The 26348-nt window shown below is 43.6% G+C and overlaps 3 protein-coding genes across 3 annotated transcripts; 2 read left to right on the top strand and 1 right to left on the bottom strand.

Annotated features, from left to right (window-relative positions):
* Nucleotides 1–2125: 2125 nt before the first annotated feature.
* Nucleotides 2126–3165, bottom strand: LOC115249263 (zinc finger protein 345-like). Its single transcript, XM_029834475.1, is given in 1 exon segment — nt 2126–3165. A coding segment is annotated over 1 exon segment (693 nt). The 5' UTR covers nt 3055–3165; the 3' UTR covers nt 2126–2361.
* An 8136-nt stretch (nt 3166–11301) lies between these two features.
* Nucleotides 11302–13933, top strand: LOC101072089 (zinc finger protein 345-like). The gene is made up of 2 exons (XM_029833375.1): nt 11302–11662; nt 11774–13933. The coding sequence occupies exons 1-2, from the start codon at nt 11302–11304 to the stop codon at nt 13159–13161; spliced, it is 1749 nt and encodes a 582-aa protein (XP_029689235.1). The 3' UTR covers nt 13162–13933.
* Nucleotides 13658–25960, top strand: LOC115249088 (zinc finger protein 260-like). The gene is made up of 6 exons (XM_029833374.1): nt 13658–13661; nt 13733–13756; nt 15033–15289; nt 23150–23201; nt 23536–23717; nt 23952–25960. The coding sequence occupies exons 1-6, from the start codon at nt 13658–13660 to the stop codon at nt 25032–25034; spliced, it is 1602 nt and encodes a 533-aa protein (XP_029689234.1). The 3' UTR covers nt 25035–25960.
* Nucleotides 25961–26348: the final 388 nt, after the last annotated feature.

Here is a 26348-nt window from a genome sequence, read left to right as displayed (position 1 = left end):
CTATTTCTTACTATTTATATATATACTGTACATATGTCTTATTTTATTTATCTTATTCTAATGTTGTCTTTTTTATGTTGAATGTCGCAGCGTCACACCAGGACAAATTCCTAGCTTGTGTAATACTGTGTATTACATGAACAATGGCAATAAACCTGATTCTGATTCTGATTGGTGGATGAGGGTTCTATGGAAGCAGCAGAGAGGTGTGTAAGACTACAACTCTGCATCCTGGTCTGGACCCTGGTTTGTCAGGTCACTTTGCGTCTAATAAAATTGGCCAAGTTACTAGAAATAAGAGAGGCACCATCCCTAGTGGGATGGACACCGTCTCTCCTAATCAGACCAGGTTTTCCCCAAAAACTGTTTTAGTTGTCTACAAAAGACACCTGGTTTTGGGGGCACCACCGTGACTGCCAGCAATGACATGCAAATAAACATTTCATCGCTGGCCAGATTGGGGAGGGGACCAGAGAATGCTACGGAGTCTGGACTCATTTTTGCATAAATGAACACCGACTCCATGTTAATTTTGGTGACCTCCGACTGGCGAAGCCAGGTGTTGTTTGCTCCAACGTGAATAATAACTTTACTGAATTTACGTTTACTTTTCACCAGCAGCTTTAGATTGGCTATTATGTTGCTCGCTCTGGCCCCTGGAATGCACCTAACTATGGTCGCTGGCGTCAGCTTCACATAGCACAGAACAGAGTCGACAATTACCAGAGTCGATTTCTCAGCGGGTGAGTCACTGAGTCGGTAAAACAGTTAGCAATGGGAAGTGGTTGGTGGTGCACCCTGGGCCTTTGGTTTGGGTAACGCTTCCTGTGAACAGCTAGCTGTAGCTATGCTAGGCAGCTCCGCAGCAGCTACCTTCTCCTGGCTACCTGATGCAACTCCAGACAACTCCAAGCTGCGGAACCGTGTCTCATGCTTGCTGAGTCTCGCCTCCAGAGCAATAAACACACTACATTTTCTGCACATATTTCCTTCACTAGAGGAGGCAGAAGAGTAACTAAACATTTCACACACTGAACAGATACAGGGTGAGACAGATGGTGAGGCTCCAAGTAACTAGAATTGCCCAAGTATTTAATTTTAAATAAAGTTAATTCAACAAACACTGTGTACAGTGTACCAACAAACTATACTGAGTAAACAGGAAGTGACGCAATACGTTACCCAATGGAATCCTAAGAGAGCCTCGAACAATGTCTGTATCACCTCGAACAATGTCTGTATCACTGCAGTGTATCACCACAGTGGGGAGACAGATTGCGTACACCTGTCTACTGGTGTCCAGGAATTGCTCGTACAGTCCAGTAAAGTGCATTTCCTGACAAGTCTTACAAAGTCAATTGAGGGTGCATCCATCCTCCGTGTACTGGCGATCATACTTCCAGGACTGCTTGCCTTCCTTGAGCCACTTCACAATCTGATCAGCGGTCAGCTTCCCGAACTTCCTGCAGGCATCAAGGTGATGGTCACCTTCAGACTACAGTGGGATTTAGACCTGTTTAGCCTTCACCTGAGTGTGTCCAGCTTCAGCCTTCTTTTCCGTAGTTGGCTCTCCGGCTGCATTGAACCACTCTGTTGTCTTTTCCTTGGACTTGGTGGCTCACTGATCCCTCCTAAGTGACCATTCAATGATCTCGGTGGTGACTCGGGATACTGCTGACGGCGTATGAAGCCAAGCAGCCAAGTCCTACAGGTTGTGGGTCCTGCGAGCAGCAGCCCGCATAGTGCCATTCTGTAAACAATGGTCCTGGGTAAGCTGGACCAGCTGTAACAGCTATCCAGAGGTCTCTGGTCTCTCCTCCGGACAGTCAACAAAGGTTGCACATTGGATTTTGGGGCCATCCGGGCCTTTAAGGGTCTGTATCATGCAACTAAGGTTCAGACGGATGCAGCAAGTGGCTCAAAGGCAATGGAATCACCCAGCCTGAGAGCTGGAGAGTTGTCTATAGTATCCAGTTTGTGCTGTTCAAAACAAAAGGTTCTAACTGCCTCCAGCCAACACCTGCTGAGCACCACACACTCACAGACTGCTGACATGGAGATATTATCAATCGTTTTTCTTTTATTACCAGTACTTTATTTTGAAACGATAAAGACTCTGTGTTGCAGGTTTGTTCCATCGTAAAAAAGTTTATTATTAAGACTAAAGAGTGAACATCTGGCAGGAATCAAAAATTGAAACATTTATTTTGACTCTTCGCAATGAGATGAAGAAGCTGCAGCAATATCTGAACTCTCATGTTGGCAAATCTGGATGTTTTCACTCCTGTGGGTGTTCATGTGTTGCACTAACTCACAATTCTGGCTGAAGGTTTCCCCACATGTTTCACAGACATGTGGCCTCTAACCTGAGTGAACTCTCATGTGTTTATTTAATGCAGAATTTATTTTGAAGGCTTTCCCACATGTTTTACAGACGAATGGTCTCTCACCTGTGTGAACTCTAATGTGATAATTTAATGCAGAAACTCGTTTGAAGGATTTCCCACACGTTATACACAAATATGGTCTCTCATCTGTGTGAACTCTCATGTGGACAATAAATGAAGGACAATCTTTAAAGGCTTTCCCACATGTTTTACAGACATATGGTCTCTCCCCTGTGTGGTCTCTTGAATGGATAATCAAGTCATGACTTTGTAGAAAGGTTTTCCCACATGTTTTACACAAATATGGCCTCTCACCTGTGTGAACTCTAATGTGATCATTTAATGCAGAAAGTCGTTTGAAGGTCTTCCCACATGTTTTACACAAATATGGCCTCTCACCTGTGTGAACTCTCATGTGGATATTTAATGAAGAACAATCTATAAAGCCTTTCCCACATGTTTTACAGATGAATGGTCTATCACCTGTGTGAATTCACATGTGGGGTTTCAATGGAGAACCTTCTGTAAAGGCTTTCCCACATGTTTTACACAAATATGGTCTTTCACCTGTGTGAGATCTTATGTGGATTTTTAATGTTGAATTTATGCTGAAAGTTTTCCCACATGTTTCACAGACAAATGGTCTCTCACCTGTGTGAACTCTCATGTGGACTTTTAATTTAGAATTTCTTTTGAAGGTTTTCCCACATGTTTTACACACATGTGATCTCTTACATGTGTGAACTCTGAGGTGTTTTTTCAGTAAGGTTGACCGTTTGAAATCTTTCCCACATGATTCACAGATAAACAATCTGGCTCCTTTGTCACTTTTATTGTCAGCCAATGAGAAGCGATGCCCTCTGGACCCTTTCCCACATGCCAAGCCAACATTTGGGGTGTCATTAGGATTGATTGTGGAGTGCCCTGTCATGTCTACCTTGATATTTCCCTGTTGTTCACCTGTGTTACATGCAGATGTTTTAGCACCTGTGTCTGTATCACAGTCCACTGCTGACTCTGCTGGGCTGTTTACGTTCCCAGTCTGACATTTAGGATGGTTCTGCTTCATGGTTTGTTTTGGCTCTTCAGCCGTGGTCCACCTGGAGTCTTCGCTGGTCCTGTTTTCCTCATCTTTGCTCTGAGATATATGAGGACTATAGGAGAGCAGCTGCAGGTCACAGTCTGGATCTGGTAACACAGGGCTTTGAACTGTTGTGTTCACCTCAGGCTTTTCCTGGCTATGATCAGTATTCAAGCCCAGTTCACCGTTGTCATCTTGCTCATGTATGGTCACCATTAAGGTGTCCATCTCCTGCTTCACAGTCAGTGGCTCTTCATCCTGATAACAGCAGGAATCTTTCTGTTCCTCATTGATTTGTGGAGACTTTGAGTCCTCCTGGTCCAGACTGCAGCTCCTATCCTGATGCTGGTAATTATCCTCTTCCTCTTTCCACAACGGTTGCTGCTGTGAAAGCTCTGGAAATGCAGGAGAAATCATCAGGAATGGAAAGAAGCATGTCAGTGTGAAGCAATAGGTTTAGGGGCAACTGAACACAGGGCAGTTTTTACCATCCAACGAGCCACAACAACAGGCAGCTCACAATATCAATGTTCAAACCTGCAGCCTGTGAAGTTCCGCATCTCTTCTCCAAACATCTGAAAAATCGGCCACCTTAGAACGAGTAAATCTGAGGCTGCCATCTTTTTCACAAACACGTTACGAGAGAAAAACATGAATGAAATGTGTCTGATTTTTTGTTGTGTTTGTTTCAAAACAGAATACTGGAATTACTTACGGAAGCTTCCGGGGTTTTCGGCTCTGGCCTTTTCAGTTGAGTAAACAAGTCATCGAAGTCATCAGCACCTTGGGCCCATATCAGATATGTTGCCGTTTTTTGTCATGTTACAGCTGCATCTGTGGTGCTCCAGCCTGTCCTGATGGTTTTGCTTAAGTGTTGCCCACTTATGTTGTTATACGTGCACAGTCATGTAAGTTTGGTAATGAGTTAAGCCCACCTGTCATTTAGGTGTCCCAATGACAAGTTTGTGACAATGAAAGTGGAGCTGAAATTGCGAAAACTGGCAAATTCATTTGAACAGGTTGTAGTACCACTGTACTTCCAATAACATCTTATTTGTCTTACTGCATTTTTTTTGAGCCAAGTCTGAAGACCGATTTCTGACACTTTTGTCGTGTGTGCCAAAAAAACCCCAATCAGGCCATTCCTCCTGCTCCATCATAGCCCATTCCCAGTATTACGGAACCTTTTGAACACACAGTGTCAGGGACTTGGGTATTGTTTTGGTGTTCTTTGTTGGTTCTTTCTCCAGGGAGTATGGTGGCGCCACTTTCCTACTTTCTATACTTGGGACATTCTAGTCACCTGATAACAACAGTGAGAAACAACCCATATTAAACAAATACAGGGCTTTGCCGATTATTAGCGTTAGCATGGCCTCACCGTCTGTTTCACCCGGTGTCTTTGTCTGTTCAGTGTGTGAAATGTTTAGTTACTCCTCTGCCTCCCTTAGTGAAGGGAATAGGTGCAGAAAGTGTAGTTTATTTACGGCTATGGAGGCGAGACTTAGCGAGCTTGAGACGCGGTTCCGCAGCTTGGAGTTAGCTGGAGTTGCGTCAGGTAGCCAGGAGAAGCTAGCTGCAGCGGAGCCGCCTAGCGTAGCTTCAGCTAGCGGTCCCCCGGCAGCAGCCGAGCAGCCAGCTAGCCAGGGCGGCTGGGTGACGGTTCGCAGGAAGCGTAGCCCAAAAGAAAGGCCCACAGTGCACCACCACCCACTTCCCGTGGCTAACCGTTTTTCCCCACTCTGCGACACACCCGCTGAGAAACCGACCCTGGTAATTGGCGACTCTGTTTTGCGCTACGTGAAGCCAACTCCAGCGACCATAGTTAGGTGCATTCCGGGGGCCAGAGCGGGCGACATAGAAGCAAATTTACGGCTGCTGGCGAGACATAAACGTAAATTTGGAAAAGTTATTATTCACGTCGGAGCCAACGACACCCAGCGTCGGAGGTCACCAAAATTAACTCGGAGTCGGTGTGCAACTACGCAAAAACAATGTCGGACTCCGTAGCATTCTCTGGTCCCCTCCCCAATCTGGCCAGCGATGAGATGTTTAGCCGCATGTCGTCGCTTCGTCACTGGCTGTCACGGTGGTGCCCTGAAAACCAGGTGGCCTTTATAGACAATTGGAACACTTTTTGGGGAAAACCTGGTCTGATTAGGAGAGACGGTGTCCATCCCTCACAGGATGGTGCCTCTCTCATTTCTAGTAATTTGGCTAATTCTATTAGACCCAAAGTGACCTGACAATCCAGGGTCCAGACCAGGAGGCAGAGTTGTAGTCTTACACACCTCTCTGCTGCTTCCATAGAACCCTCATCCACCAACAATAACATATTTAACAGTATAGAGGTAGTCTCTGTTCCATGGTTAAAAGTTCACCAAGCACAGAGCAGGGGAGCGGTCAATCACCAAAATCTTATTAAAATTAATACTAAAGCACAAGTTGGAGAAACTGATATCACAATTAAGTGTGGACTGTTTATTTATTTTGTCTTACTGAGACCTGGCTTCAGGAGGAGGAGTATGTTAGCTTAAAAGAATCTACTCCTCCTACCCATTTTAATTATCTTATTCCTTGTGTTATTGGTCGAGGAGGGGGAGTGGCAGCAATCTATCACTCCAAGTTATTAATTAATCCTAGACCAAAATATGGCTCCAGTTCATTTGAAAGCCTGACTCTTGGCATCACCCATCTGAGCTGGAAGGCAGAAAAGCCACTTTTGTTTGGAGTTGTATATCGGCCCAACTCTGTTGGCCCAGCGCAAAACTCCTTGTAGAGGAACTGTTTTGTTGATTCCATTTATTTATTGTCAGTACTGCGTGTCCAACATGGTGTTTATGCCCCAGTGCAAATTGGAAATAAAGTATTTTTGTAAAAACAAAAAAAATCTTTCTTTCTTTCTTCCTTGTTGAGGATCCAGTGTTATGCAGAGGTGTACTTACAACAATTTTATTGACAAATACTATTCATAGTCGCGGCGACGATTGTGTGTGAGATTGTTACAGAAAATAATGGAGAAGCACTGCCCCAGGGTAACACACACCACACCGGAACCAATGCTCCCGCGGTTGTTTTTGCGGAACTTTAATGTGTAACATTCGGCAGGAATCGGTAACAGCGGCTTGGAGCAGAAGGTTTTTGTATGTTTTACCGTATTGTGGTGTGGAAGCAGCAAGAATGTCTTCTGTTGAGTGTTTGAGGACGTTCGTCATGGAGCGACTGACTGTTGCTGCTGAAGAAATATTCCGAGTGTTTCAACAAAAGCTCGACGGATGTGAAGAAGAGCTCGATTATCAGCGCAGACTGGTGGAAAGTGTTTGGAGACCCCATATAAAGTTACACAGGACAGGTATGTAAGACTTTATCAACCCAAAATATGGAAGAATGTTCATTGTGACACTGAAACAGTGCTTCTGCAACGTAAATGTGGTGCTAAATGTTGATTTATACCAATTTAAATGTAAACCTCTGATGACAGAAAAGGTAGTGAGCATGGCAGGCCAGTAGGTGGCGATGTTAGCAATGAAGAAGCTAACAAATGTGTCTCCACTGCTCAGAGTATTGACACAATAACTCCACATGTTTGGGGGAGCAATAGCAAAGCTACAAGAGTTAGTAGCACACATGTTGCTGGATAACAGACCATAGCTGCTGCTGCTGTTGTTCCTTGGTGAGCGCGGTTCATTGATCTGAAAGAATAACGACCTCATTACACTTCTGTGTCTGTGTAGCTGACAGATCATTTATGGATCATCGCTGTGTTCGAAACCACACACTCGTTCCCTATTCTCTACTCACTTCATAGGGGAGTTGGATTGAGTACACTATGGAGTTAACTGAATTTTATATTCGTTTTCGTACACTACGATGGCGCAAGCTAAATGACGTCATAACGTTGCATAATAAATATGAACCCGTTCGCGGGTGAGAGCGGCCAAGTCTATTTAATTATTCTAACCCATAAAAAAACATAACACAATCACCCTTAGTTTGTTTTTTTCTTCATGTATCATTTCCCCCTATAAATTTTTGACATCAATAAAAAAAACAAATAAAAAATAATATTAAAATAAAGTTCGGTGACATTTTCACATCGTGACATCAAGTCTTACAAAATTTAAACTGGATTTTGATTGAAAAATGTCTATTCATCCGTTCATCATCTTTTTAAAGTTTCTTTTGAGATCCTATCCTCTGGTGTGGAATAGACATTTCCTTAGGACTATTTTGGCTCTATGATCAAGATGTAATCAAATTGTGACAGAAAAAACAGCAATGATGGTTGATTATGGTTTTTATTTCCACCTTTATGTTGAAATATTTTACGATGCCTACATTTCATCCCTTCTGAAAACATAATTTGTTGGCTCTCAGATAAAGTACTTGCCCTGAAAATATGTCCAATTACTTTTTCTAAGGGCAGGTGTTGACTGGATCACCAGCTTCTGCTAAAGTGGTTGGCAGTATAGATGGATGCCACCTTAGGATCAAGCTCCCTGGTGCAGCTGCTTAGTGTTACTTTAACAGAAAACTGAGGGTTATTGCATCATAGGGAACGGTGGAATCCCTGTATGTCCAAGTCTGTAGTGTTGATAACACTATTTAGAGAGTACAGGAGACCTACTGGGTCTGATAGCGGCCAACATACATCGTGCAAAAGCTCAATCTAGCATAGAAAGGACAATGACCAGATGCTGGGCAATATTTTACAAAGCCTTGGAGGTGAAGCCTGCCTTTGCCACAAAGGTGATTGCATGTTGCACCATTTTGCAAAATGTCCACCTGAGGAATGCTGAAAGCATTGAACCCTCAGAAAACAGCTAGTCCTTCTCCACCCAGCTGCGGATCAAACTATGGACATCACCGTCACTCCCTAAAGATATCAGTCCAATTGATGAGTCTGCAGTATGTTTATATCGCACCAACAATATCTTACTTCTCCACTGAAAGTGTGAAACCTCTAGTACAGTATAATTAAAATGGTATGAAAGAGCAACGAGCCAAAGATGCTTATTATCGCCTGAATGCTAATGTCTTTAAGGCAAAACATACTACACAGGATGCACCAATATGTTTCTCAAGTGAAAGAAGCACTGCGCTTCCAGAAAGTAACATATTACACATAGCGGACAATTCTTACATTTGTATGACAGCTCTCCGTGCCCCGGTTTACCAGCCATTAACAAGTGGTCACGTGATACCACAAAGGCTGATGGGAAATATTACTGTGTTAGGGTGCATAGGTTGTACACGACTTTTCGCAATGCATTGTGGGATACACTGAGCGCACTACCTCAGGTATAGGGAATGGTTTTGGACAGAGCGCATTTTAAGACAGCTGGTGTGAGGGTGATGTTTGGTCACCCGCGCTGTTCGTTTACTAGACTCAGATCAACCACACAGACAACAGGAGTGCCTTGCAAGGGAGAGCTGACGAGCAGTTCAAGCTTCCTCTCTCAACTCCGTCCGTCTGCTGCTCGCTCTCCTCTTTTATTTGGTTCACACAACATTTGTATCAAAACAACTTCATGATTCCTTCTCCTCCTATCTCTACGACTTCCTCGTGTCCTTGAACATGATACCTCCCAGTGCTGGGAACATAACAGCTACAATACTTGAGTCAAACACTCATACATTCTTTTTGATTAAACATTCTAAATCTACTTACTATACTTACTATAGCATTGAAACAATAATAGTAATAACAACAATAATTCTTCTCACACTGGATACAGGAACTACCCCTCAGTTCAACGCATAAACCCTGCTGGCTGAACAGTGGTACTGCCAAGATGGCAAAGGTCACTTACTTCCATTGGGCCCAAAAATAGATTTTCAATAGGCTAACATGGTGAAAGAGACGTTCTGGCATAGTGACGTTGTGAACACGCATCACACCAACTGGACGGAGCCTGCCTGCAGATTCATGTGTGACCCATCCTGTAGTGGAGTGAGGCGCGCCATGATGGCTTTCATTACAAATACATCTTACATACTCTATGTTAAATATGTCTATTGTGTGAACTAACCAGCATTTTATGTAGCCTTCTACCAAAATTAAAATATACACATGAAATAACGATTAACTACTGGAATTCTTTATACTATAAGCCGCTACTTTTTTCCCTTGATTTGAATCCTGCAGCCTACACAACAGTGCAGTTAATTCATAGAGTTTTATGGGCTAATGGCCACCGGGGGCACTCTCAAGCAGTAAACACAAAAGTGATACAGACACGTGGGGAAAGATTATGCACCAAAGAAGACACTAGTTTTGATTTTGAACTGTCATTTCATCCATCATGCACACGCCCTCAGGTGCGGCTTATACAGTGGGACCTCTACTTACGAACAACTCTACATGCGGACTTTTCAGGTTATGAAACGTCTCAACGGGAAAATATTTCCTCTTGTTACGAAAGAAATTTCATGATACGAAAGGAAAAAATACGCTACCGCTGCTACTTGCAGCTCGCGGAGTTTAGCGAACACAAACATGCTTGTTGCTGCTCTGCCATTGGCTATTGCCTAGCATCTTCCAATCCCAATCAAACCCAATCTGTACAAGTTTGTGTGTATCCCAGCGTCGCCTTTGTTTAACTTTTATTTATTGTGGGTGTATGTATGTTTGTTCATTAGATGGCGGTGTTACCACAAGTGTTAACGTTCGTTGCTAGTAATGATGGCTAATGTAAGATTAGCCTGGAATAAAGTTCATTTTGTTCCTGGAGAATCCTTGCGCTGAATTCCTACATTTATTGTGCAGTAATCTAATTGTAACACGTATTTGTTACATGTTTTGATGCATTTTTATGATTTATAAAAAACATTATGTCCGAATTTTCTGGGGGTTTGGAACGGATTAGGGCATTTACATGGAAAACATGTCTCTACTTGTAATTTTCAGGTTACGAAACAACTTCCGGAACCAATTAATTTCGTAAGTAAGAGGTCCCACTGTATTCACGTGCGCTCAATAGTCCGAAAATTATAGCAGCCATGTTTTCATATACCGAAACAGAGAAACCTTTTCCTACTTTGTCTTTGATTAAGACCTGGGATTTGAATACACACTTTCAGAGCTGTGTACTGTTTTTAAACTACAGGTAGATACTTTTGACAATCTGGCCAAATTAGTTGTTATAGAGCAGCAGAGGTTATTGCTGCTCATGTCACCAATCACAAAGCAGCCGCTGCTGCTGCTCTTGCAGATGACCGTGTCAGCTTCCAAGTGTAGTTTTGGTGGCATGCACACTCATTTTATGGCTGTGGACAAGGCTGAAGCAAGCGGAGCTAGTTTTTCTTGACTTGTGGCACTCCAAGGACTGGTCTGTGATGTGATTGTGGCACATATTAATATTAATACACACTGTGCAGCCCCAGCTCAGTGTCATTAACGTATTTGCATGATCTCTACCTGTTCTCTCCTCTACCTGTCCTCCCCCCTCTCCTCCCTCTCTGCCCAGCCAGCCATCAGCAGCAAGAGAGTCCCCCCTTATGAGCCTGGTTCTGTTCAAGGTTTCTGTTCTGTTCAGGTTTTACCCTGCTGTTCTAGTTCTGTTTTGTCCAAGTAAACATCTTTTGTTCATCTGTTGTTTTTCTCTTGTAATGTACGTTTGCGAAAAAGAGGGCAGCCTCAGATTTACTCATTCAGAGGTGACTGATGCTTCAGATGTTTGGAGAAGAGATGCAGAAATTCACAGGCTGCAGGTTTGAACATTGATATTGTGAGCTGCCCGTTGTTGTGGCTCGTTGGATGGTTAAAAACTGCCCTTTTTTCAGTTGCCCCTAAACCTATCGCTTATGCTCACATGCTTCTTTCCATTCTTGATGATTTCTCCTGCATTTTCAGAGCTTTCACAGCAGCAACCTTTGTGGAAGGAGGAAGAGGATGATGACCAGCATCAGGATAGGAGCTACAGTCTAGACCAGGACGAGTCGAAGCCTCCACAAATCAAAGAGGAACAGGAGGAAACCTGCTGTTATCAGGACGGAGAGTCGCTGATTGTGAAGCAGGAGATGGACACCTTAATGGTGACCATGCATGAACAAGATGACGACAGTGAACTGGGCTTGAATCCTGATCATAGCCAGGAAAAGCCTGAGGTGAACACAACAGTTCAAAGCCCTGTGTTACCAGATCCAGCCTGTGACCTGCAGCTGCTCTCCTACAGTCCTCATATATCTGAGAGCAAAGATGAGGAAAACAGCACCAGCGGAGACTCCAGGTGGACCACAGCTGAAGGGCCAAAACAAACCATGAAGCAGAACCATCCTAAATGTCAGACTGGGAACATAAACAGCCCAGCAGAGTCAGCAGTGGACTGTGATACAGACACAGGTGCTAAAACATCTGCATGTAACACAGGTGAACAACAGGGAAAGGTCAAGACAGACCTGAAAGGACATTCCACTATTAAATACCAACACCTTGACTCAGTATGTGGGAAAGATTCCAGAGAGGGTTGTTTCTCATCAGCCGACAAAATTAAGGAAACAGCAACCAAACTGTTTATCTGTCAAACATGTGGGAAAGATTTCAAACTGTCAAAATCACTGAAGCAACACCTTAGAGTTCACACAGACGAGAGACCTTATGCGTGTAAAACATGTGGGAAAACCTTTAAACAATATTCTTCATTTTATATCCACAAGAGAATTCACACAGGTGAGAGACCATATGTGTGTAAAACATGTGGGAAGGCCTTTACACAAAATGATAAATTAACTATGCACCTAAGAGTTCACACAGGTGAGAGACCATTTGTGTGTAAAACATGTGGGAAAACCTTCAAACAAAATTCTGGATTAAATGTCCACATGAGAATTCACACAGGTGAGAGACCATATGTGTGTAATACATGTGGAAAAACCTTCAAACAAAATTATGGATTAAATGTCCACATGAGAATTCACACAGGTGAGAGACCATATGTGTGTAAAACATGTGGGAAAGCCTTTATAGCTAGTACTTCATTAAATGACCACATGAAAATTCATACAGGTGAGAGACCATATGTGTGTAAAACATGTGGGAAAGCCTTTATAAATAGTACTTCATTAAATGTCCACATGAAAGTTCACACAGGTGAGAGACCATTTGTGTGTAAAACATGTGGGAAAGCCTTGAGAGATAATACTTCATTAAATGTCCACATGCGAGTTCACACAGGTGAAAGACCATATTTGTGTAAAATATGTGGAAAAGCCTTCAAACAAAATTCTGTATTAAATGTCCACATGAGAATTCACAAAGATGAGAGACCATTTGTGTGTAAAACATGTGGGAAAACCTTCAAACAAAATTCTGGATTAAATGTCCACATGAGAATTCACACAGGTGAGAGACCATATGTGTGTAAAACATGTGGGAAAGCCTTTATAGATAGTACTTCATTAAATGGCCACATGAAAGTTCACACAGGTGAGAGACCATTTGTGTGTAAAACATGTGGGAAAGCCTTGAGAGATAATACTTCATTAAATGTCCACATGCGAGTTCACACAGGTGAAAGACCATATTTGTGTAAAATATGTGGAAAAGCCTTCAAACAAAATTCTGTATTAAATGTCCACATGAGAATTCACAAAGATGAGAGACCACATGTCTGTGAAACATGTGGGGAAACTTTCACCCAGAATTGTGATTTAGTGCAGCACCTGAGCACCCACACGGGTGAAAACATCTAGATTTGCCAACAAGAGAGTTCAGATATTGCTGCAGCTTCTTCATTGAGAAGAGCCCAAAGAACAGCTTTAATTTGAGATTCCTGCCAGATGTTCTGTATTACCAGTTCACCCTTTTGTGCTGATAAACTTTGTTACTATGCAACAAACCTGTAAGACAGAGTCTTTGTATCAATTCAAAATGAAATATAAGTAAAATGAGTCATACTAGAAAAGCAATTGAGAAAATCTAGATGTCAGCAGTCTGTGAGCATGCGGTGCTCAGCAGGTGTTGGCTGGAGGCAGTGAGAACCTTCTGTGTTGAACAGGTGAAGTGGCTCCCTGATGTCTGCAGGTGCAGCTGCTCTTCCACTGTTTTAGGCATCAATCATGAAAGCTGTGGGCTCCATTTACCTCCTGCAGCCTCCTGCTGACACCTCCAATCAGCAAACAGCACAGGAGTCATGTGGGCTCTGGCTAGTTCCTGTCAGAACTCAACTCAGCCATTTTAAATATAGTCATGTGTGAGTTTTGGGAGAATTGATCATTGTGCTCAGAATCATTGTGTGTACTGTTTTTTCACAATGCTTTAAAGGGAAGAAACTGAAAGTGTTGGAAGGTATGTGAGATTGTGAGTTGCTGTGGTACAAATACACGTGACACAAGGATGATCGGGGCCCTTCCTTATGAACTGAGACACAGTGCTCAGAAGTCTCTTTAAGTGATTTCAGTTTTCTGTCATAAATAAAAATCACATAGGTCATTGATTCAGAATTGATTCTTTGTCTATTTCTCCCTGAGTAAATGAAGGGCACGAGGAACGTGTAGGTAAAGGAAGTTTCCTCAACAATGCTGTGGCTTATCCTGAAGTATTGCTTAAGCATTCCCACTTGTGTTGTAATACGTGGACAGTCGTGTAAGTTAGTTGATGAGTTAAACCTGCCTGAGTCATTTAGGTGTTTCAATAATGAGACAACAAAAGTGAAGCTGAAACTGAGAAAACTGGAGAATGCCATTAAGCAGGTTGTAGTGCCACAGGACTTCTGATAACGGCTTATTCGTCTTGCTGTGATGAGGTAGGTGGCCACCTGGGATTAGAAGACATATCAGCACATTTTGCATGTCTTTGCACCAGTTCTGAAGACCGGTTTCACCTGTTTCTGCCACTCTTGTGTGTACCAAAAACACCCAATCAGGTCATTCCTCCTGCTCCAACACAGCCCATTCCCAGGATGTGAGAACCTTTTGAACACAAAGTCCTTGTTGGCATGAATGAAGTGGGGACATTAGTATTTGTTTACCTTGATGTGTGCTACCAATAGCTAGTGGTTCGCCAGTGGGACAGAATCCTAATCATACTGCCGTACTCAACACATCACTCACAGGACAATCAAAACTGTTCAATGATAGATTTTTTTGTCTTTCATCTTGATCTTTACTAACAGATAGAAAATCTCTAAAGGTTTAGAAAATCCATCCATCCATCCATTCTCCACCGCTTATCCGGGGTCGGGTCGCGGGGGCAGCAGCCTAAGCAGAGAAGCCCAGACTTCCCTCTCCCCAGCTACTTCCTCCAGCTCATCCGGAGGGATCCCCAGGCGTTCCCAGACCAGTCGAGAGACATAGTCTCTCCAACGTGTCCTGGGTCTTCCCGGGGGTCTCCTACCGGAGGGACATGCCCTGAACACCTCACCAGGGAGGCGTCCAGGGGGCATCCTAACTAGATGCCCAAGCCACCTCATCTGGCTCCTCTCAACGCGGAGGAGCAGCGACTCTACTCCGAGCTCCTCCCGGATGGCAGAGCTTCTCACCCTATCTCTAAGGGAGAGCCCAGCCACCCTACGGAGGAAGCTCATTTCAGCCGCTTGTACCCGTGATCTTCCTCCGCTGCACAGCGCCCCCACTGGGCAAGTCGGACCACAACCTGGTGTACGTGCAGCCCCAGTACACCCCACTGGTCCAAAGGCAGGCAGCCTCCACACGCTCCATCAGGAGATGGACTCCTGCAGCAGAGGAGGCTCTGAAGGACTGCTTCAACATCACGGACTGGGAGGTACTGCTGGGGGAACATGAAGAGGACATAGATGGGATGACCGACCGTCTCACAGACTACCTCAACTTCTGTGTAGATGTGGTTGTCCCCACCAAGACTGTACAGTGTTATCCTAACAATAAGCCATGGGTAACACAGGAAGTCAAGGATGTCCTCAATAAGAAGAAAAAGGCCTTCAGAAATAAAGACAGGGAGGAGATGAAAGAAGCGCAGAGGGAGGTGAAACGCTGCCTGAAGGAGGTAAAGAACACCTACAGGAAGAAGGTGGAGAAGAAGCTGGCTGATAACAACATGCGGGACGTCTGAGAAGGTGTCAGGACCATCACTGGTCACAAAGCCAAGACCAGCACGGAAGGGGAAGGAGTGGAGAGGGCAAACGACCTGAACCAATTCTTCAACAGGTTCAGTCAGCCCACTCCACTCCAATCCTCTGCTCCCCACCTCAGCAGCCCAGCTCCCCTCCACCCCTCCCCCCCCTCCCCAGCAGCTGAGCTCCCCTCTACCCCCCCTCCCTCCAACCAGCCACCCACCACAACTTCCCCCAACCCCGCCTCCCCTCCTCCCTCCTCCCCTCCCTCTGCTGACCTCCCTCCTCCCACCCTTCCACCTTCTACCACCCCCATCCCCCTGCTCTCACCATCTCCACATCCTCCCTGCATCCCCCTGCTCTCACCATCTCCACATCCTCCCTGCTTCACAGCTGACCAGGTGAGGGGAGAACTGAGGAAGCTCCGGCCCCGAAAAGCAGCTGGACCGGATAGAGTCTGCCCCCGGCTCCTCAAGACCTGCGCTGCTGAACTCGGGGAGCCACTACAACGGGTCTTCAACCTCAGCCTGGAGCTGGGGAAAGTGCCCACCTTATGGAAGACGTCCTGCATCATTCCTGTCCCCAAGAAGAACAGACCGAGTGAGCTGAACGACTTCCGGCCGGTGGCACTCACCTCACATCTGATGAAGACTCTGGAGCGGCTCTTCCTCAACCTCCTCAGGCCCCAGGTGCAGCACGCTGAGGACTCCTTACAGTTCGCCTACCGGGACAAGGTCGGTGTAGAGGACGCCATCATCTACCTGCTGCACCGAGTCCACTCGCATCTGGACAAGGGGAGTGGCACAGCGAGAATCCTCTTTTTGGATTTCTCGAGTGCCTTCAACACGATCCAGCCCCTTGTCCTACAGGACAAGCTTCTACAGATGCGAGTGGACCCCTTCCTGGTTGCTTGGATCTCCAGCTACCTCACCGACAGGCCACAGTTCGTCAGGATGAAGGACATCACGTCTGACACTGTGGTCAGCAGCATCGGGGCTCCACAGGGGACTGTGCTGTCCCCCATCCTCTTCACTCTGTACACCTCGGACTTCTGTTACAACTCTGAAATGTGTCACATTCAGAAGTTCGCTGATGACACAGCCATCGTTGGGTGTATCAGAGACGACCAAGAGGAGGAGTACCGGTGCCTGGTGAGGGACTTTGTTGCCTGGTGCCACAACAACGGCCTGCAGCTCAACACCTCCAAAACTAAAGAACTGGTCATTGACTTCGGGAGGGACCGACCGAGACCTAGACCAGTTCAGATAGGAACGGAGGAGGTGGAGGGCGTGCAGACCTACAAATATCTTGGGCTGTGGCTGGACAACAGGCTGGACTGGACAAGCAACACGAGGCAGCTGTACAAGAAGACCCAGAGCAGGATGTACTTCCTGAGGAGACTCAGATCCTTCAACATCTGCAGGAAACTCCTCTGGATGTTCTATCAGTCTGTGGTCGCCAGCGTCCTGTCCTACGCTGTGGTGTGCTGGGGGGGGAGTGCGACAAAAGCAGACCTCTCCAGGCTGGAGAAGCTGATCAGGCGGGCCAGCTCGGTGGTGGGGATGAAGCTGAAACCTCTGGCGACAGTGGCAGAGAGGAGAACTATCGACAAACTGCGGAGCATCGTGGACAATGTCCGCCACCCTCTGCACACTGTCATCCACAGCCAGAGAAGCCTGATCAGCCAGAGGCTGCGCCTCCCCAAGTTCAGGACCAACAGACTGGGGAACTCATTCATCCCCCGAGCCATCAGACTGTTCAACTCCTCACTGGGGGGGAGGAGGGCCAACAGAAGGACTGGAACATTTTTATAGTTTTATATTTATATTCATATTCTATTTTTAATTTATTCTATTTTATTTCTTATTTTCTTATATTTTATTATCTTTAATAGGTTTGATGGGGTGAAATGGTGGTGGGAAATTTTGTAGATGCTGTAGATCTTTGGAGATGCTAATTTCCCTGGTGGACACCCCCTAAAGGGATCAATAAAGTTCTCTTGAATCTTGAAGTGCAAAAGAAGCAGCAAGTGCAGATATAATGAGTTAATAAATACAATATGTGTGGTTTATATTGTTACAGTAGTTTACTGTTGTTTACAGGATTGTACTATGAAAATATTTTATAAATGGGTATTTACATTAAATGCCTGAAACTATAAGTCAATCAATCAATCTTTATTTATATAGCGTCTTTTACAATCAAAACTGTTTCTAGGCGCTTTCCAGAATCCCAGGGCCTAACCCCAGACAAGTAACAGTGGCAGGGAAAAACTCCCTTTTAACAGGAAGAAACCTTGAGCAGGACCAGGCTCATGTAGGGGGACCCTCCTGCTGATGGCCGGCTGGGTAGAGAGAGAGGAGAGAAGAGAAGGGATTTGTTTTTTGGATTTTTTACAAAAATACTTTAATCACAAATTTACACAGGGCCACAAAACACCCTTTTTAGAAAAAAAACACAGAACAACAATAATAGTAATCATAATAATAATAATAGTATTAGTAATAATAATAACAATAATAATAGTTATAATAATGATACCAACAACCACAATTAAAAAATGATAAATAAATAAATATTAAGAAAACAATACAATACAATTTATCCCACCAGGGGGTGTGCAAAGTGCAAAAAATCCTCTGTAACAGTGCATAAAACGTTTTTGTGACACCATATATCGTGGAATTTTCCGAGGTCGTTTATCATTTTATAAAACCCAAACTCCAACGTCAGCCTACACCGGACATTGCAGCGCCACACAGAGGTGGCCTCACTATCTTCAGTTTTTGAAATTTTGTTTTTCCTGGAGACGTAAATTGCCATTTTTGCCTCAACACAGATAAAATTCAGGAGTTGCCACTTGTTATGAGCGGCTTTCTTGTATCTTGCACCAAAAATAAAAGTTCTAATAGAAAAGGTTTCATTAAAACCATTAAAAACACCCTTCATGACATTAAAAAGTACAGTGAGCCTCTCACACTCACTGTACGCGTGGAACACAGTCTCTTGCCCAGAACAAAACGGGCACTGGTCCGACACAGCAGTGTTCATTCTGGAGAGGAGAGCGTTCAGGGCAACGGCCCCATGTAGGATACTCCACTGGAGGTGACCCTCCAGCAGGGGCGGGCTCCATCCCCAAAAGCCACTTTTGTTTGTAGTTGTATATCGGCCCAACTCTGTTGGCCCAGCGAAAAACTCCTTGTAGAGGAACTGTTTTGTTGATTCTATTTATTTATTGTCAGTACTGCGTGTCCAACATGGTGTTTATGCCCCAGTGCAAATTGGAAATAAAGTATTTTTGTTAAAATAAAAAAAATCTTTCTTTCTTTCTTCCTTGTTGAGGATTCAGTGTTATGCAGAGGTGTACTTACAACAATTTTATTGACAAATACTATTTATAGTCGCGGCGACGATTGTGTGTGAGATTGTTACAGAAAATAATGGAGAAGCACTGCCCCAGGGTAACACACACCACACCGGAACCAATGCTCCCGCTGTTGTTTTTGCGGAACTTTAATGTGTAACATTCGGCAGGAATCGGTAACAGCGGCTCTGAGCAGACGGTTTTTGTATGTTTGATCGTATTGTGGTGTGGAAGCAACAAGAATGTCTTCTGTTGAGTGTTTGAGGACGTTCGTCATGGAGCGACTGACTGTTGCTGCTGAAGAAATATTCCGAGTGTTTCAACAAAAGCTCGACGGATGTGAAGAAGAGCTCGATTATCAGCGCAGACTGGTGGAAAGTGTTTGGAGACCCCAAATAAAGTTACACAGGACAGGTATGTAAGACTTTAACAAGACAAAATATGGAAGAATGTTCATTGTGACACTGAAGCAGTGCTTCTGCAACGGAAATGTGCCGCTAAATGTTGATTTATACCAATTTAAATGTAAACCTCTGAGGACTGAAAAGGTAGTGAGCATGGCAGGCCAGTAGGTGGCGATGTTAGCAATGAAGAAGCTAACAAATGTGTCTCCACTGCTCAGAGTATTGACACAATAACTCCACATGTTTGGGGGAGCAATAGCAAAGCTACAAGAGTTAGCAGCACACATGTTGCTGGGTAACAGGCCATAGCTGCTGCTGTTGTTGTTCCTTGGTGAGCGCGGTTCATTGATCTGAAAGAATAACGACCTCATTACACTTCTGTGTCTGTGTAGCTGACAGAGTTTATGGATCATCGCTGTGTTCGAAACCACACACTCGTTCCCTATTCTCTACTCACTTCATCGGGGAGTTGGATTGAGTACACTATGGAGTTAACTGAATTTTATATTCGTTTTCGTACACTACGATGGCGCAAGCTAAATGACGTCATAACGTTGCATAATAAATATGAACCCGTTCGCGGGCGAGAGCGGCCAAGTCTATTTAATTATTCTAACCCATAAAAAAACATAACACAATCACCCTTAGTTTGTTTTTTTCTTCATGTATCATTTCCCCCTATAAATTTTTGACATCAATAAAAAAAACAAATAAAAAATGATATTAAATTAAAGTTCAGTGACATTTTCACATCGTGACATCAAGTCTTACAAAATTTAAACTGGATTTTGATTGGAAAATGTCTATTCATCTGTTCATCATCTTTTTAAAGTTTCTTTTGAGATCCTATCCTCTGGTGTGGAATAGACATTTCCTTAGGACTATTTTGGCTCTATGATCAAGATGTAATCAAATTGTGACAGAAAAAACAGCAATGATGGTTGATTATGGTTTTTATTTCCACCTTTATGTTGAAATATTTTACGATGCCTACATTTCATCCCTTCTGAAAACATAATTTGTTGGCTCTCAGATAAAGTACTTGCCCTGAAAATATGTCCAATTACTTTTTCTAAGGGCAGGTGTTGACTGGATCACCAGCTTCTGCTAAAGTGGTTGGCAGTATAGATGGATGCCACCTTAGGATCAAGCTCCCTGGTGCAGCTGCTTAGTGTTACTTTAACAGAAAACTGAGGGTTATTGCATCATAGGGAACGGTGGTATCCCTGTATGTCCAAGTCTGTAGTGTTGATAACACTATTTAGAGAGTACAGGAGACCTACTGGGTCTGATAGCGGCCAACATACATCGTGCAAAAGCTCAATCTAGCATAGAAAGGACAATGACCAGATGCTGGGTAATATTTTACAAAGCCTTGGAGGTGAAGCCTGCCTTTGCCACAAAGGTGATTGCATGTTGCACCATTTTGCACAATGTCCACCTGAGGAATGTTGAAAGCATTGAACCCTCAGAAAACAGCTAGTCCTTCTCCACCCAGCTGCGGATCAAACTATGGACATCACCGTCACTCGCTAAAGATATCAGTCCAATTGATGAGTCTGCAGTATGTTTATATCGCACCAACAATATCTTACTTCTCCACTGAAAGTGTGAAACCTCTAGTACAGTATAATTAAAATGGTATGAAAGAGCAACGAGCCAAAGATGCTTATTATCGCTTGAATGCTAATGTCTTTAAGGCTAAAACATACTACACAGGATGCACCAATATGTTTCTCAAGTGAAAGAAGCACTGCGCTTCCAGAAAGTAACATATTACACATAGCGGACAATTCTTACATTTGTATGACAGCTCTCCGTGCCCCGGTTTACCAACCATTAACAAGTGGTCACGTGATACCACAAAGGCTGATGGGATATATTACTGTGTTAGGGTGCATAAGTTGTACACGACTTTTCGCAATGCATTGTGGGATACACTGAGCGCACTACCTCAGGTATAGGGGATGGTTTTGGACAGAGCGCATTTTAAGACAGCTGGATACAGGAACTACCCCTCAGTTCAACGCATAAACCCTGCTGGCCGAACAGAGGTACTGCCAAGATGGCAAAGGTCATTTACTTCCATTGGGCCCAAAAATAGATTTTCAATAGGCTAACATGGTGAAAGAGACGTTCTGGCATAGTGACGTTGTGAACACGCATCACACCAACTGGACCGAGCCTGCCTGCAGATTCATGTGTGACCCATCCTGTAGTGGAGTGAGGCGCGCCATGATGGCTTTCATTACAAATACATCTTACATACTGTATGTTAAATATGTCTATTGTGTTAACTAACCAGCATTTTATGTAGCCTTCTACCAAAATTAAAATATACACATGAAATAACGATTAACTACTGGAATTCTTTATACTATAAGCCGCTACTTTTTTCCCTTGATTTGAATCCTGCAGCCTACACAACAGTGCAGTTAATTCATAGAGTTTTATGGGCTAATGGCCACCGGGGGCACTCTCTAGCAGTAAACACAAAAGTGATACAGACACGTGGGGAAAGATTATGCACCAAAGAAGACACTAGTTTTGATTTTGAACTGTCATTTCATCCATCATGCACACGCCCTCAGGTGCGGCTTATACAGTGGGACCTCTACTTACGAACAACTCTACATGCGGACTTTTCAGGTTACGAAACGTCTCAACGGGAAAATATTTCCTCTTGTTACGAAAGAAATTTTAGGATACGAAAGGAAAAAATACGCTACCGCTGCTACTTGCAGCTCGCGGAGTTTAGCGAACACAAACATGCTTGTAGCTGCTCTGCCATTGGCTATTGCCTAGCATCTTCCAATCCCAATCAAACCCAATCTGTACAAGTTTGTGTGTATCCCAGCGTCGCCTTCGTTTAACTTTTATTTATTGTGGGTGTATGTATGTTTGTTCATTAGATGGCGGTGTTACCACAAGTGTTAACGTTCGTTGCTAGTAATGACGGCTAATGTAAGATTAGCCTGGAATAAAGTTCATTTTGTTCCTGGAGAATCCTTGCGCTGAATTCCTACATTTATTGTGCAGTAATCTAATTGTAACACGTATTTGTTACATGTTTTGATGCATTTTTATGATTTTATAAAAAATATTATGTCCGAATTTTTGGGGGTTTGGAACGGATTAGGGCATTTACATGGAAAACATGTCTCTACTTGTAATTTTCAGGTTACAAAACAACTTCCGGAACCAATTAATTTCGTAAGTAAGAGGTCCCACTGTATTCACGTGCGCTCAATAGTCCAAAAATTATAGCAGCCATGTTTTCATATACCGAAACAGAGAAACCTTTTCCTACTTTGTCTTTGATTAAGACGTTTGTGTGTATTCAAAGATTTATCCAGGTCTGTTCATTCTTGCCTGTTTCTGATTGTAGCAAGGCTGTAAAATCAGCTCTGTTAAAGACCTACGAGTTGGTTCCTGAGGCTCACAGGCAACAATTCTGGACATAGAAGAAAAGTGATGGGAGACACCTGGGATTTGAATACACACTTTCAGAGCTGTGTACTGTTTTTAAACTACAGGTAGATACTTTTGACAATCTGGCCAAATTAGTTGTTTTAGAGCAGCAGAGGTTATTGCTGCTCATGTCACCAATCACAAAGCAGCCGCTGCTGCTGCTCTTGCAGATGACCGTGTCAGCTTCCAAGTGTAGTTTTGGTGGCATGCACACTCATTTTATGGCTGTGGACAAGGCTGAAGCAAGCGGAGCTAGTTTTTCTTGACTTGTGGCACTCCAAGGACTGGTCTGTGACGTGATTGTGGCACATATTAATATTAATACACACTGTGCAGCCCCAGCTCAGTGTCATTAACGTATTTGCATGATCTCTACCTGTTCTCTCCTCTACCTCTCCTCCCTCTCTGCCCAGCCAGCCATCAGCAGCAAGAGAGTCCCCCCTTATGAGCCTGGTTCTGTTCAAGGTTTCTGTTCTGTTCAGGTTTTACCCTGCTGTTCTAGTTCTGTTTTGTCCAAGTAAACATCTTTTGTTCATCTGTTGTTTTTCTCTTGTAATGTACGTTTGCGAAAAAGAGGGCAGCCTCAGATTTACTCATTCAGAGGTGACTGATGCTTCAGATGTTTGGAGAAGAGATGCAGAAATTCACAGGCTGCAGGTTTGAACATTGATATTGTGAGCTGCCCGTTGTTGTGGCTCGTTGGATGGTTAAAAACTGCCCTTTGTTCAGTTGCCCCTAAACCTATCGCTTATGCTCACATGCTTCTTTCCATTCTTGATGATTTCTCTTGCATTTTCAGAGCTTTCACAGCAGCTACCTTTGTGGAAGGAGGAAGAGGATGATGACCAGCATCAGGATAGGAGCTACAGTCTAGACCAGGACGAGTCGAAGCCTCCACAAATCAAAGAGGACCAGGAGGAAACCTGCTGTTATCAGGACGGAGAGTCGCTGATTGTGAAGCAGGAGATGGACACCTCAATGGTGACTCCTATACATGAGCAAGAGAACAACGGTGAACTGGGCTTGAATCCTGATCATAGCCAGGAAAAGCCTGAGGTGAACACAACAGTTCAAAGCCCTGTGTTACCAGATCCAGACTGTGACCTGCAGCTGCTCTCCTACAGTCCTCATATATCTCAGAGCAAAGATGAGGAAAACAGGACCAGCGAAGACTCCAGGTGGACCACAGCTGAAGAGCCAAAACAAGCCATGAAGCAGAACCATCCTAAATGTCAGACTGGGAATGTAAACAGCCCAGCAGAGTCAGCAGTGGACTGTGATACAGACACAGGTGCTAAAACATCTGCATGTAACACAGGTGAACAACAGGGAAAGGTCAGGACAGATTTGAAAGGACATTCCACTATTAAATACCAACACCTTGACTCAGCATGTGGGAAAGATTCCAGAGAGGGTTGTTTCTCATCAGCCGACAAAATTAAGGAAACAGCAACCAAACTGTTTATCTGTCAAACATGTGGGAAAGATTTCAAACTGTCAAAATCACTGAAGCGACACCTTAGAGTTCACACAGGCGAGAGACCATATGCGTGTAAAACATGTGGGAAAACCTTCAAACAAAATTATGGATTAAATGTCCACATGAGAATTCACACAGGTGAGAGACCATATGTGTGTAAAACATGTGGAAAAACCTTCAAACAAAATTATGGATTAAATGTCCACATGAGAATTCACACAGGTGAGAGACCATATGTGTGTAAAACATGTGGGAAAGCCTTTATAGATAGTACTTCATTAAATGTCCACATGAAAGTTCACACAGGTGAGAGACCATTTGTGTGTAAAACATGTGGGAAAGCCTTGAGAGATAATGCTTCATTAAATGTCCACATGCGAGTTCACACAGGTGAAAGACCATATTTGTGTAAAATATGTGGAAAAGCCTTCAAACAAAATTGTGTATTAAATGTCCACATGAGAATTCACAAAGATGAGAGACCATTTGTGTGTAAAACATGTGGGAAAGCCTTGAGAGATAATATTTCATTAAATATCCACATGCGAGTTCACACAGGTGAAAGACCATATTTGTGTAAAATATGTGGAAAAGCCTTCAAACAAAATTCTGTATTAAATGTCCACATGAGAATTCACACAGGTGAGAGACCATATGTGTGTAAAACATGTGGGAAAGCTTTTATAACTAGTACTTCATTAAATGACCACATGAAAGTTCACACAGGTGAGAGACCATATGTGTGTAAAACATGTGGAAAAGCCTTCAAACAAAGTTCTGTATTAAAGTATCACATTAGAATTCACACAGTTGAGTAACCACATGTCTGTGAAACATGTGGGGAAACTTTCACCCAGAATTGTGATTTAGTGCAGCACCTGAGCACCCACACGGGTGAAAACATCTAGATTTGCCAACAAGAGAGTTCAGATATTGCTGCAGCTTCTTCATTGAGAAGAGCCCAAAGAACAGCTTTAATTTTAGATTCCTGCCAGATGTTCTGTATTACCAGTTCACCATTTTGTCCTGATAATAAACTTTGTTATTATGCAACAAACCTGTAAGACAGAGTCTTTGTATCAATTCAAAATTAAATATAAGTAAAATGAGTCATACTAGAAAAGCAATTGAGAAAATCTAGATGTCAGCAGTCTGTTAGCATGCGGTGCTCAGCAGGTGTTGGCTGGAGGCAGTGAGAACCTTCTGTGTTGAACAGGTGAAGTGGCTCCCTGATGTCTGCAGGTGCAGCTGCTCTTCCACTGTTTTAGGCATCCATCATGAAAGCTGTGGGCTCCATTTACCTCCTGCAGCCTCCTGCTGACACCTCCAATCAGCAATCAGCACAGGAGTCATGTGGGCTCTGGCTAGTTCCTGTCAGAACTCAACTCAGCCATTTTAAATATAGTCATGTGTGAGTTTTGGGAGAATTGATCATTGTGCTCAGAATCATTGTGTGTACTGTTTTTATCACAATGCTTTAAAGGGAAGAAACTGAAAGTGTTGGAAGGTATGTGAGATTGTGAGTTCTTGGGGTTTGTTTGAGAGGATCAAGACCAGATAAGGGAAAGGAATTCATCAAAATAGAGTTCTGTTAGCAGAAGGAGTTGACCCCCATGCTGTGGTACAAATACACGTGACACAAGGATGATCGGGGCCCTTCCTTATGAACTGAGACACAGTGCTCAGAAGTCTCTTTAAGTGATTTCAGTTTTCTGTCATAAATAAAAATCACATAGGTCATTGATTCAGAATTGATTCTTTGTCTATTTCTCCCTGAGTAAATGAAGGGCACGAGGAACGTGTAGGTAAAGGAAGTTTCCTCAACAATGCTATGGCTTATCCTGAAGTATTGCTTAAGCATTCCCACTTGTGTTGTAATACGTGCACAGTCGTGTAAGTTAGTTGATGAGTTAAACCTGCCTGAGTCATTTAGGTGTTTCAATAATGAGACAACAAAAGTGAAGCTGAAACTGAGAAAACTGGAGAATGCCATTAAGCAGGTTGTAGTGCCACAGGACTTCTGATAACGGCTTATTCGTCTTGCTGTGATGAGGTACGTGGCCACCTGGGATTAGAAGACATATCAGCACATTTTGCATGTCTTTGCACCAGTTCTGAAGACCGGTTTCACC

The sequence above is a fragment of the Takifugu rubripes genome, chromosome 3 (assembly GCF_901000725.2).
Source record: "Takifugu rubripes chromosome 3, fTakRub1.2, whole genome shotgun sequence".
NCBI lineage: Eukaryota > Metazoa > Chordata > Actinopteri > Tetraodontiformes > Tetraodontidae > Takifugu > Takifugu rubripes.
The sequence above is the reverse complement of the archived record's forward strand: the minus strand, read 5'-3'. Positions and strand labels throughout refer to the sequence as shown.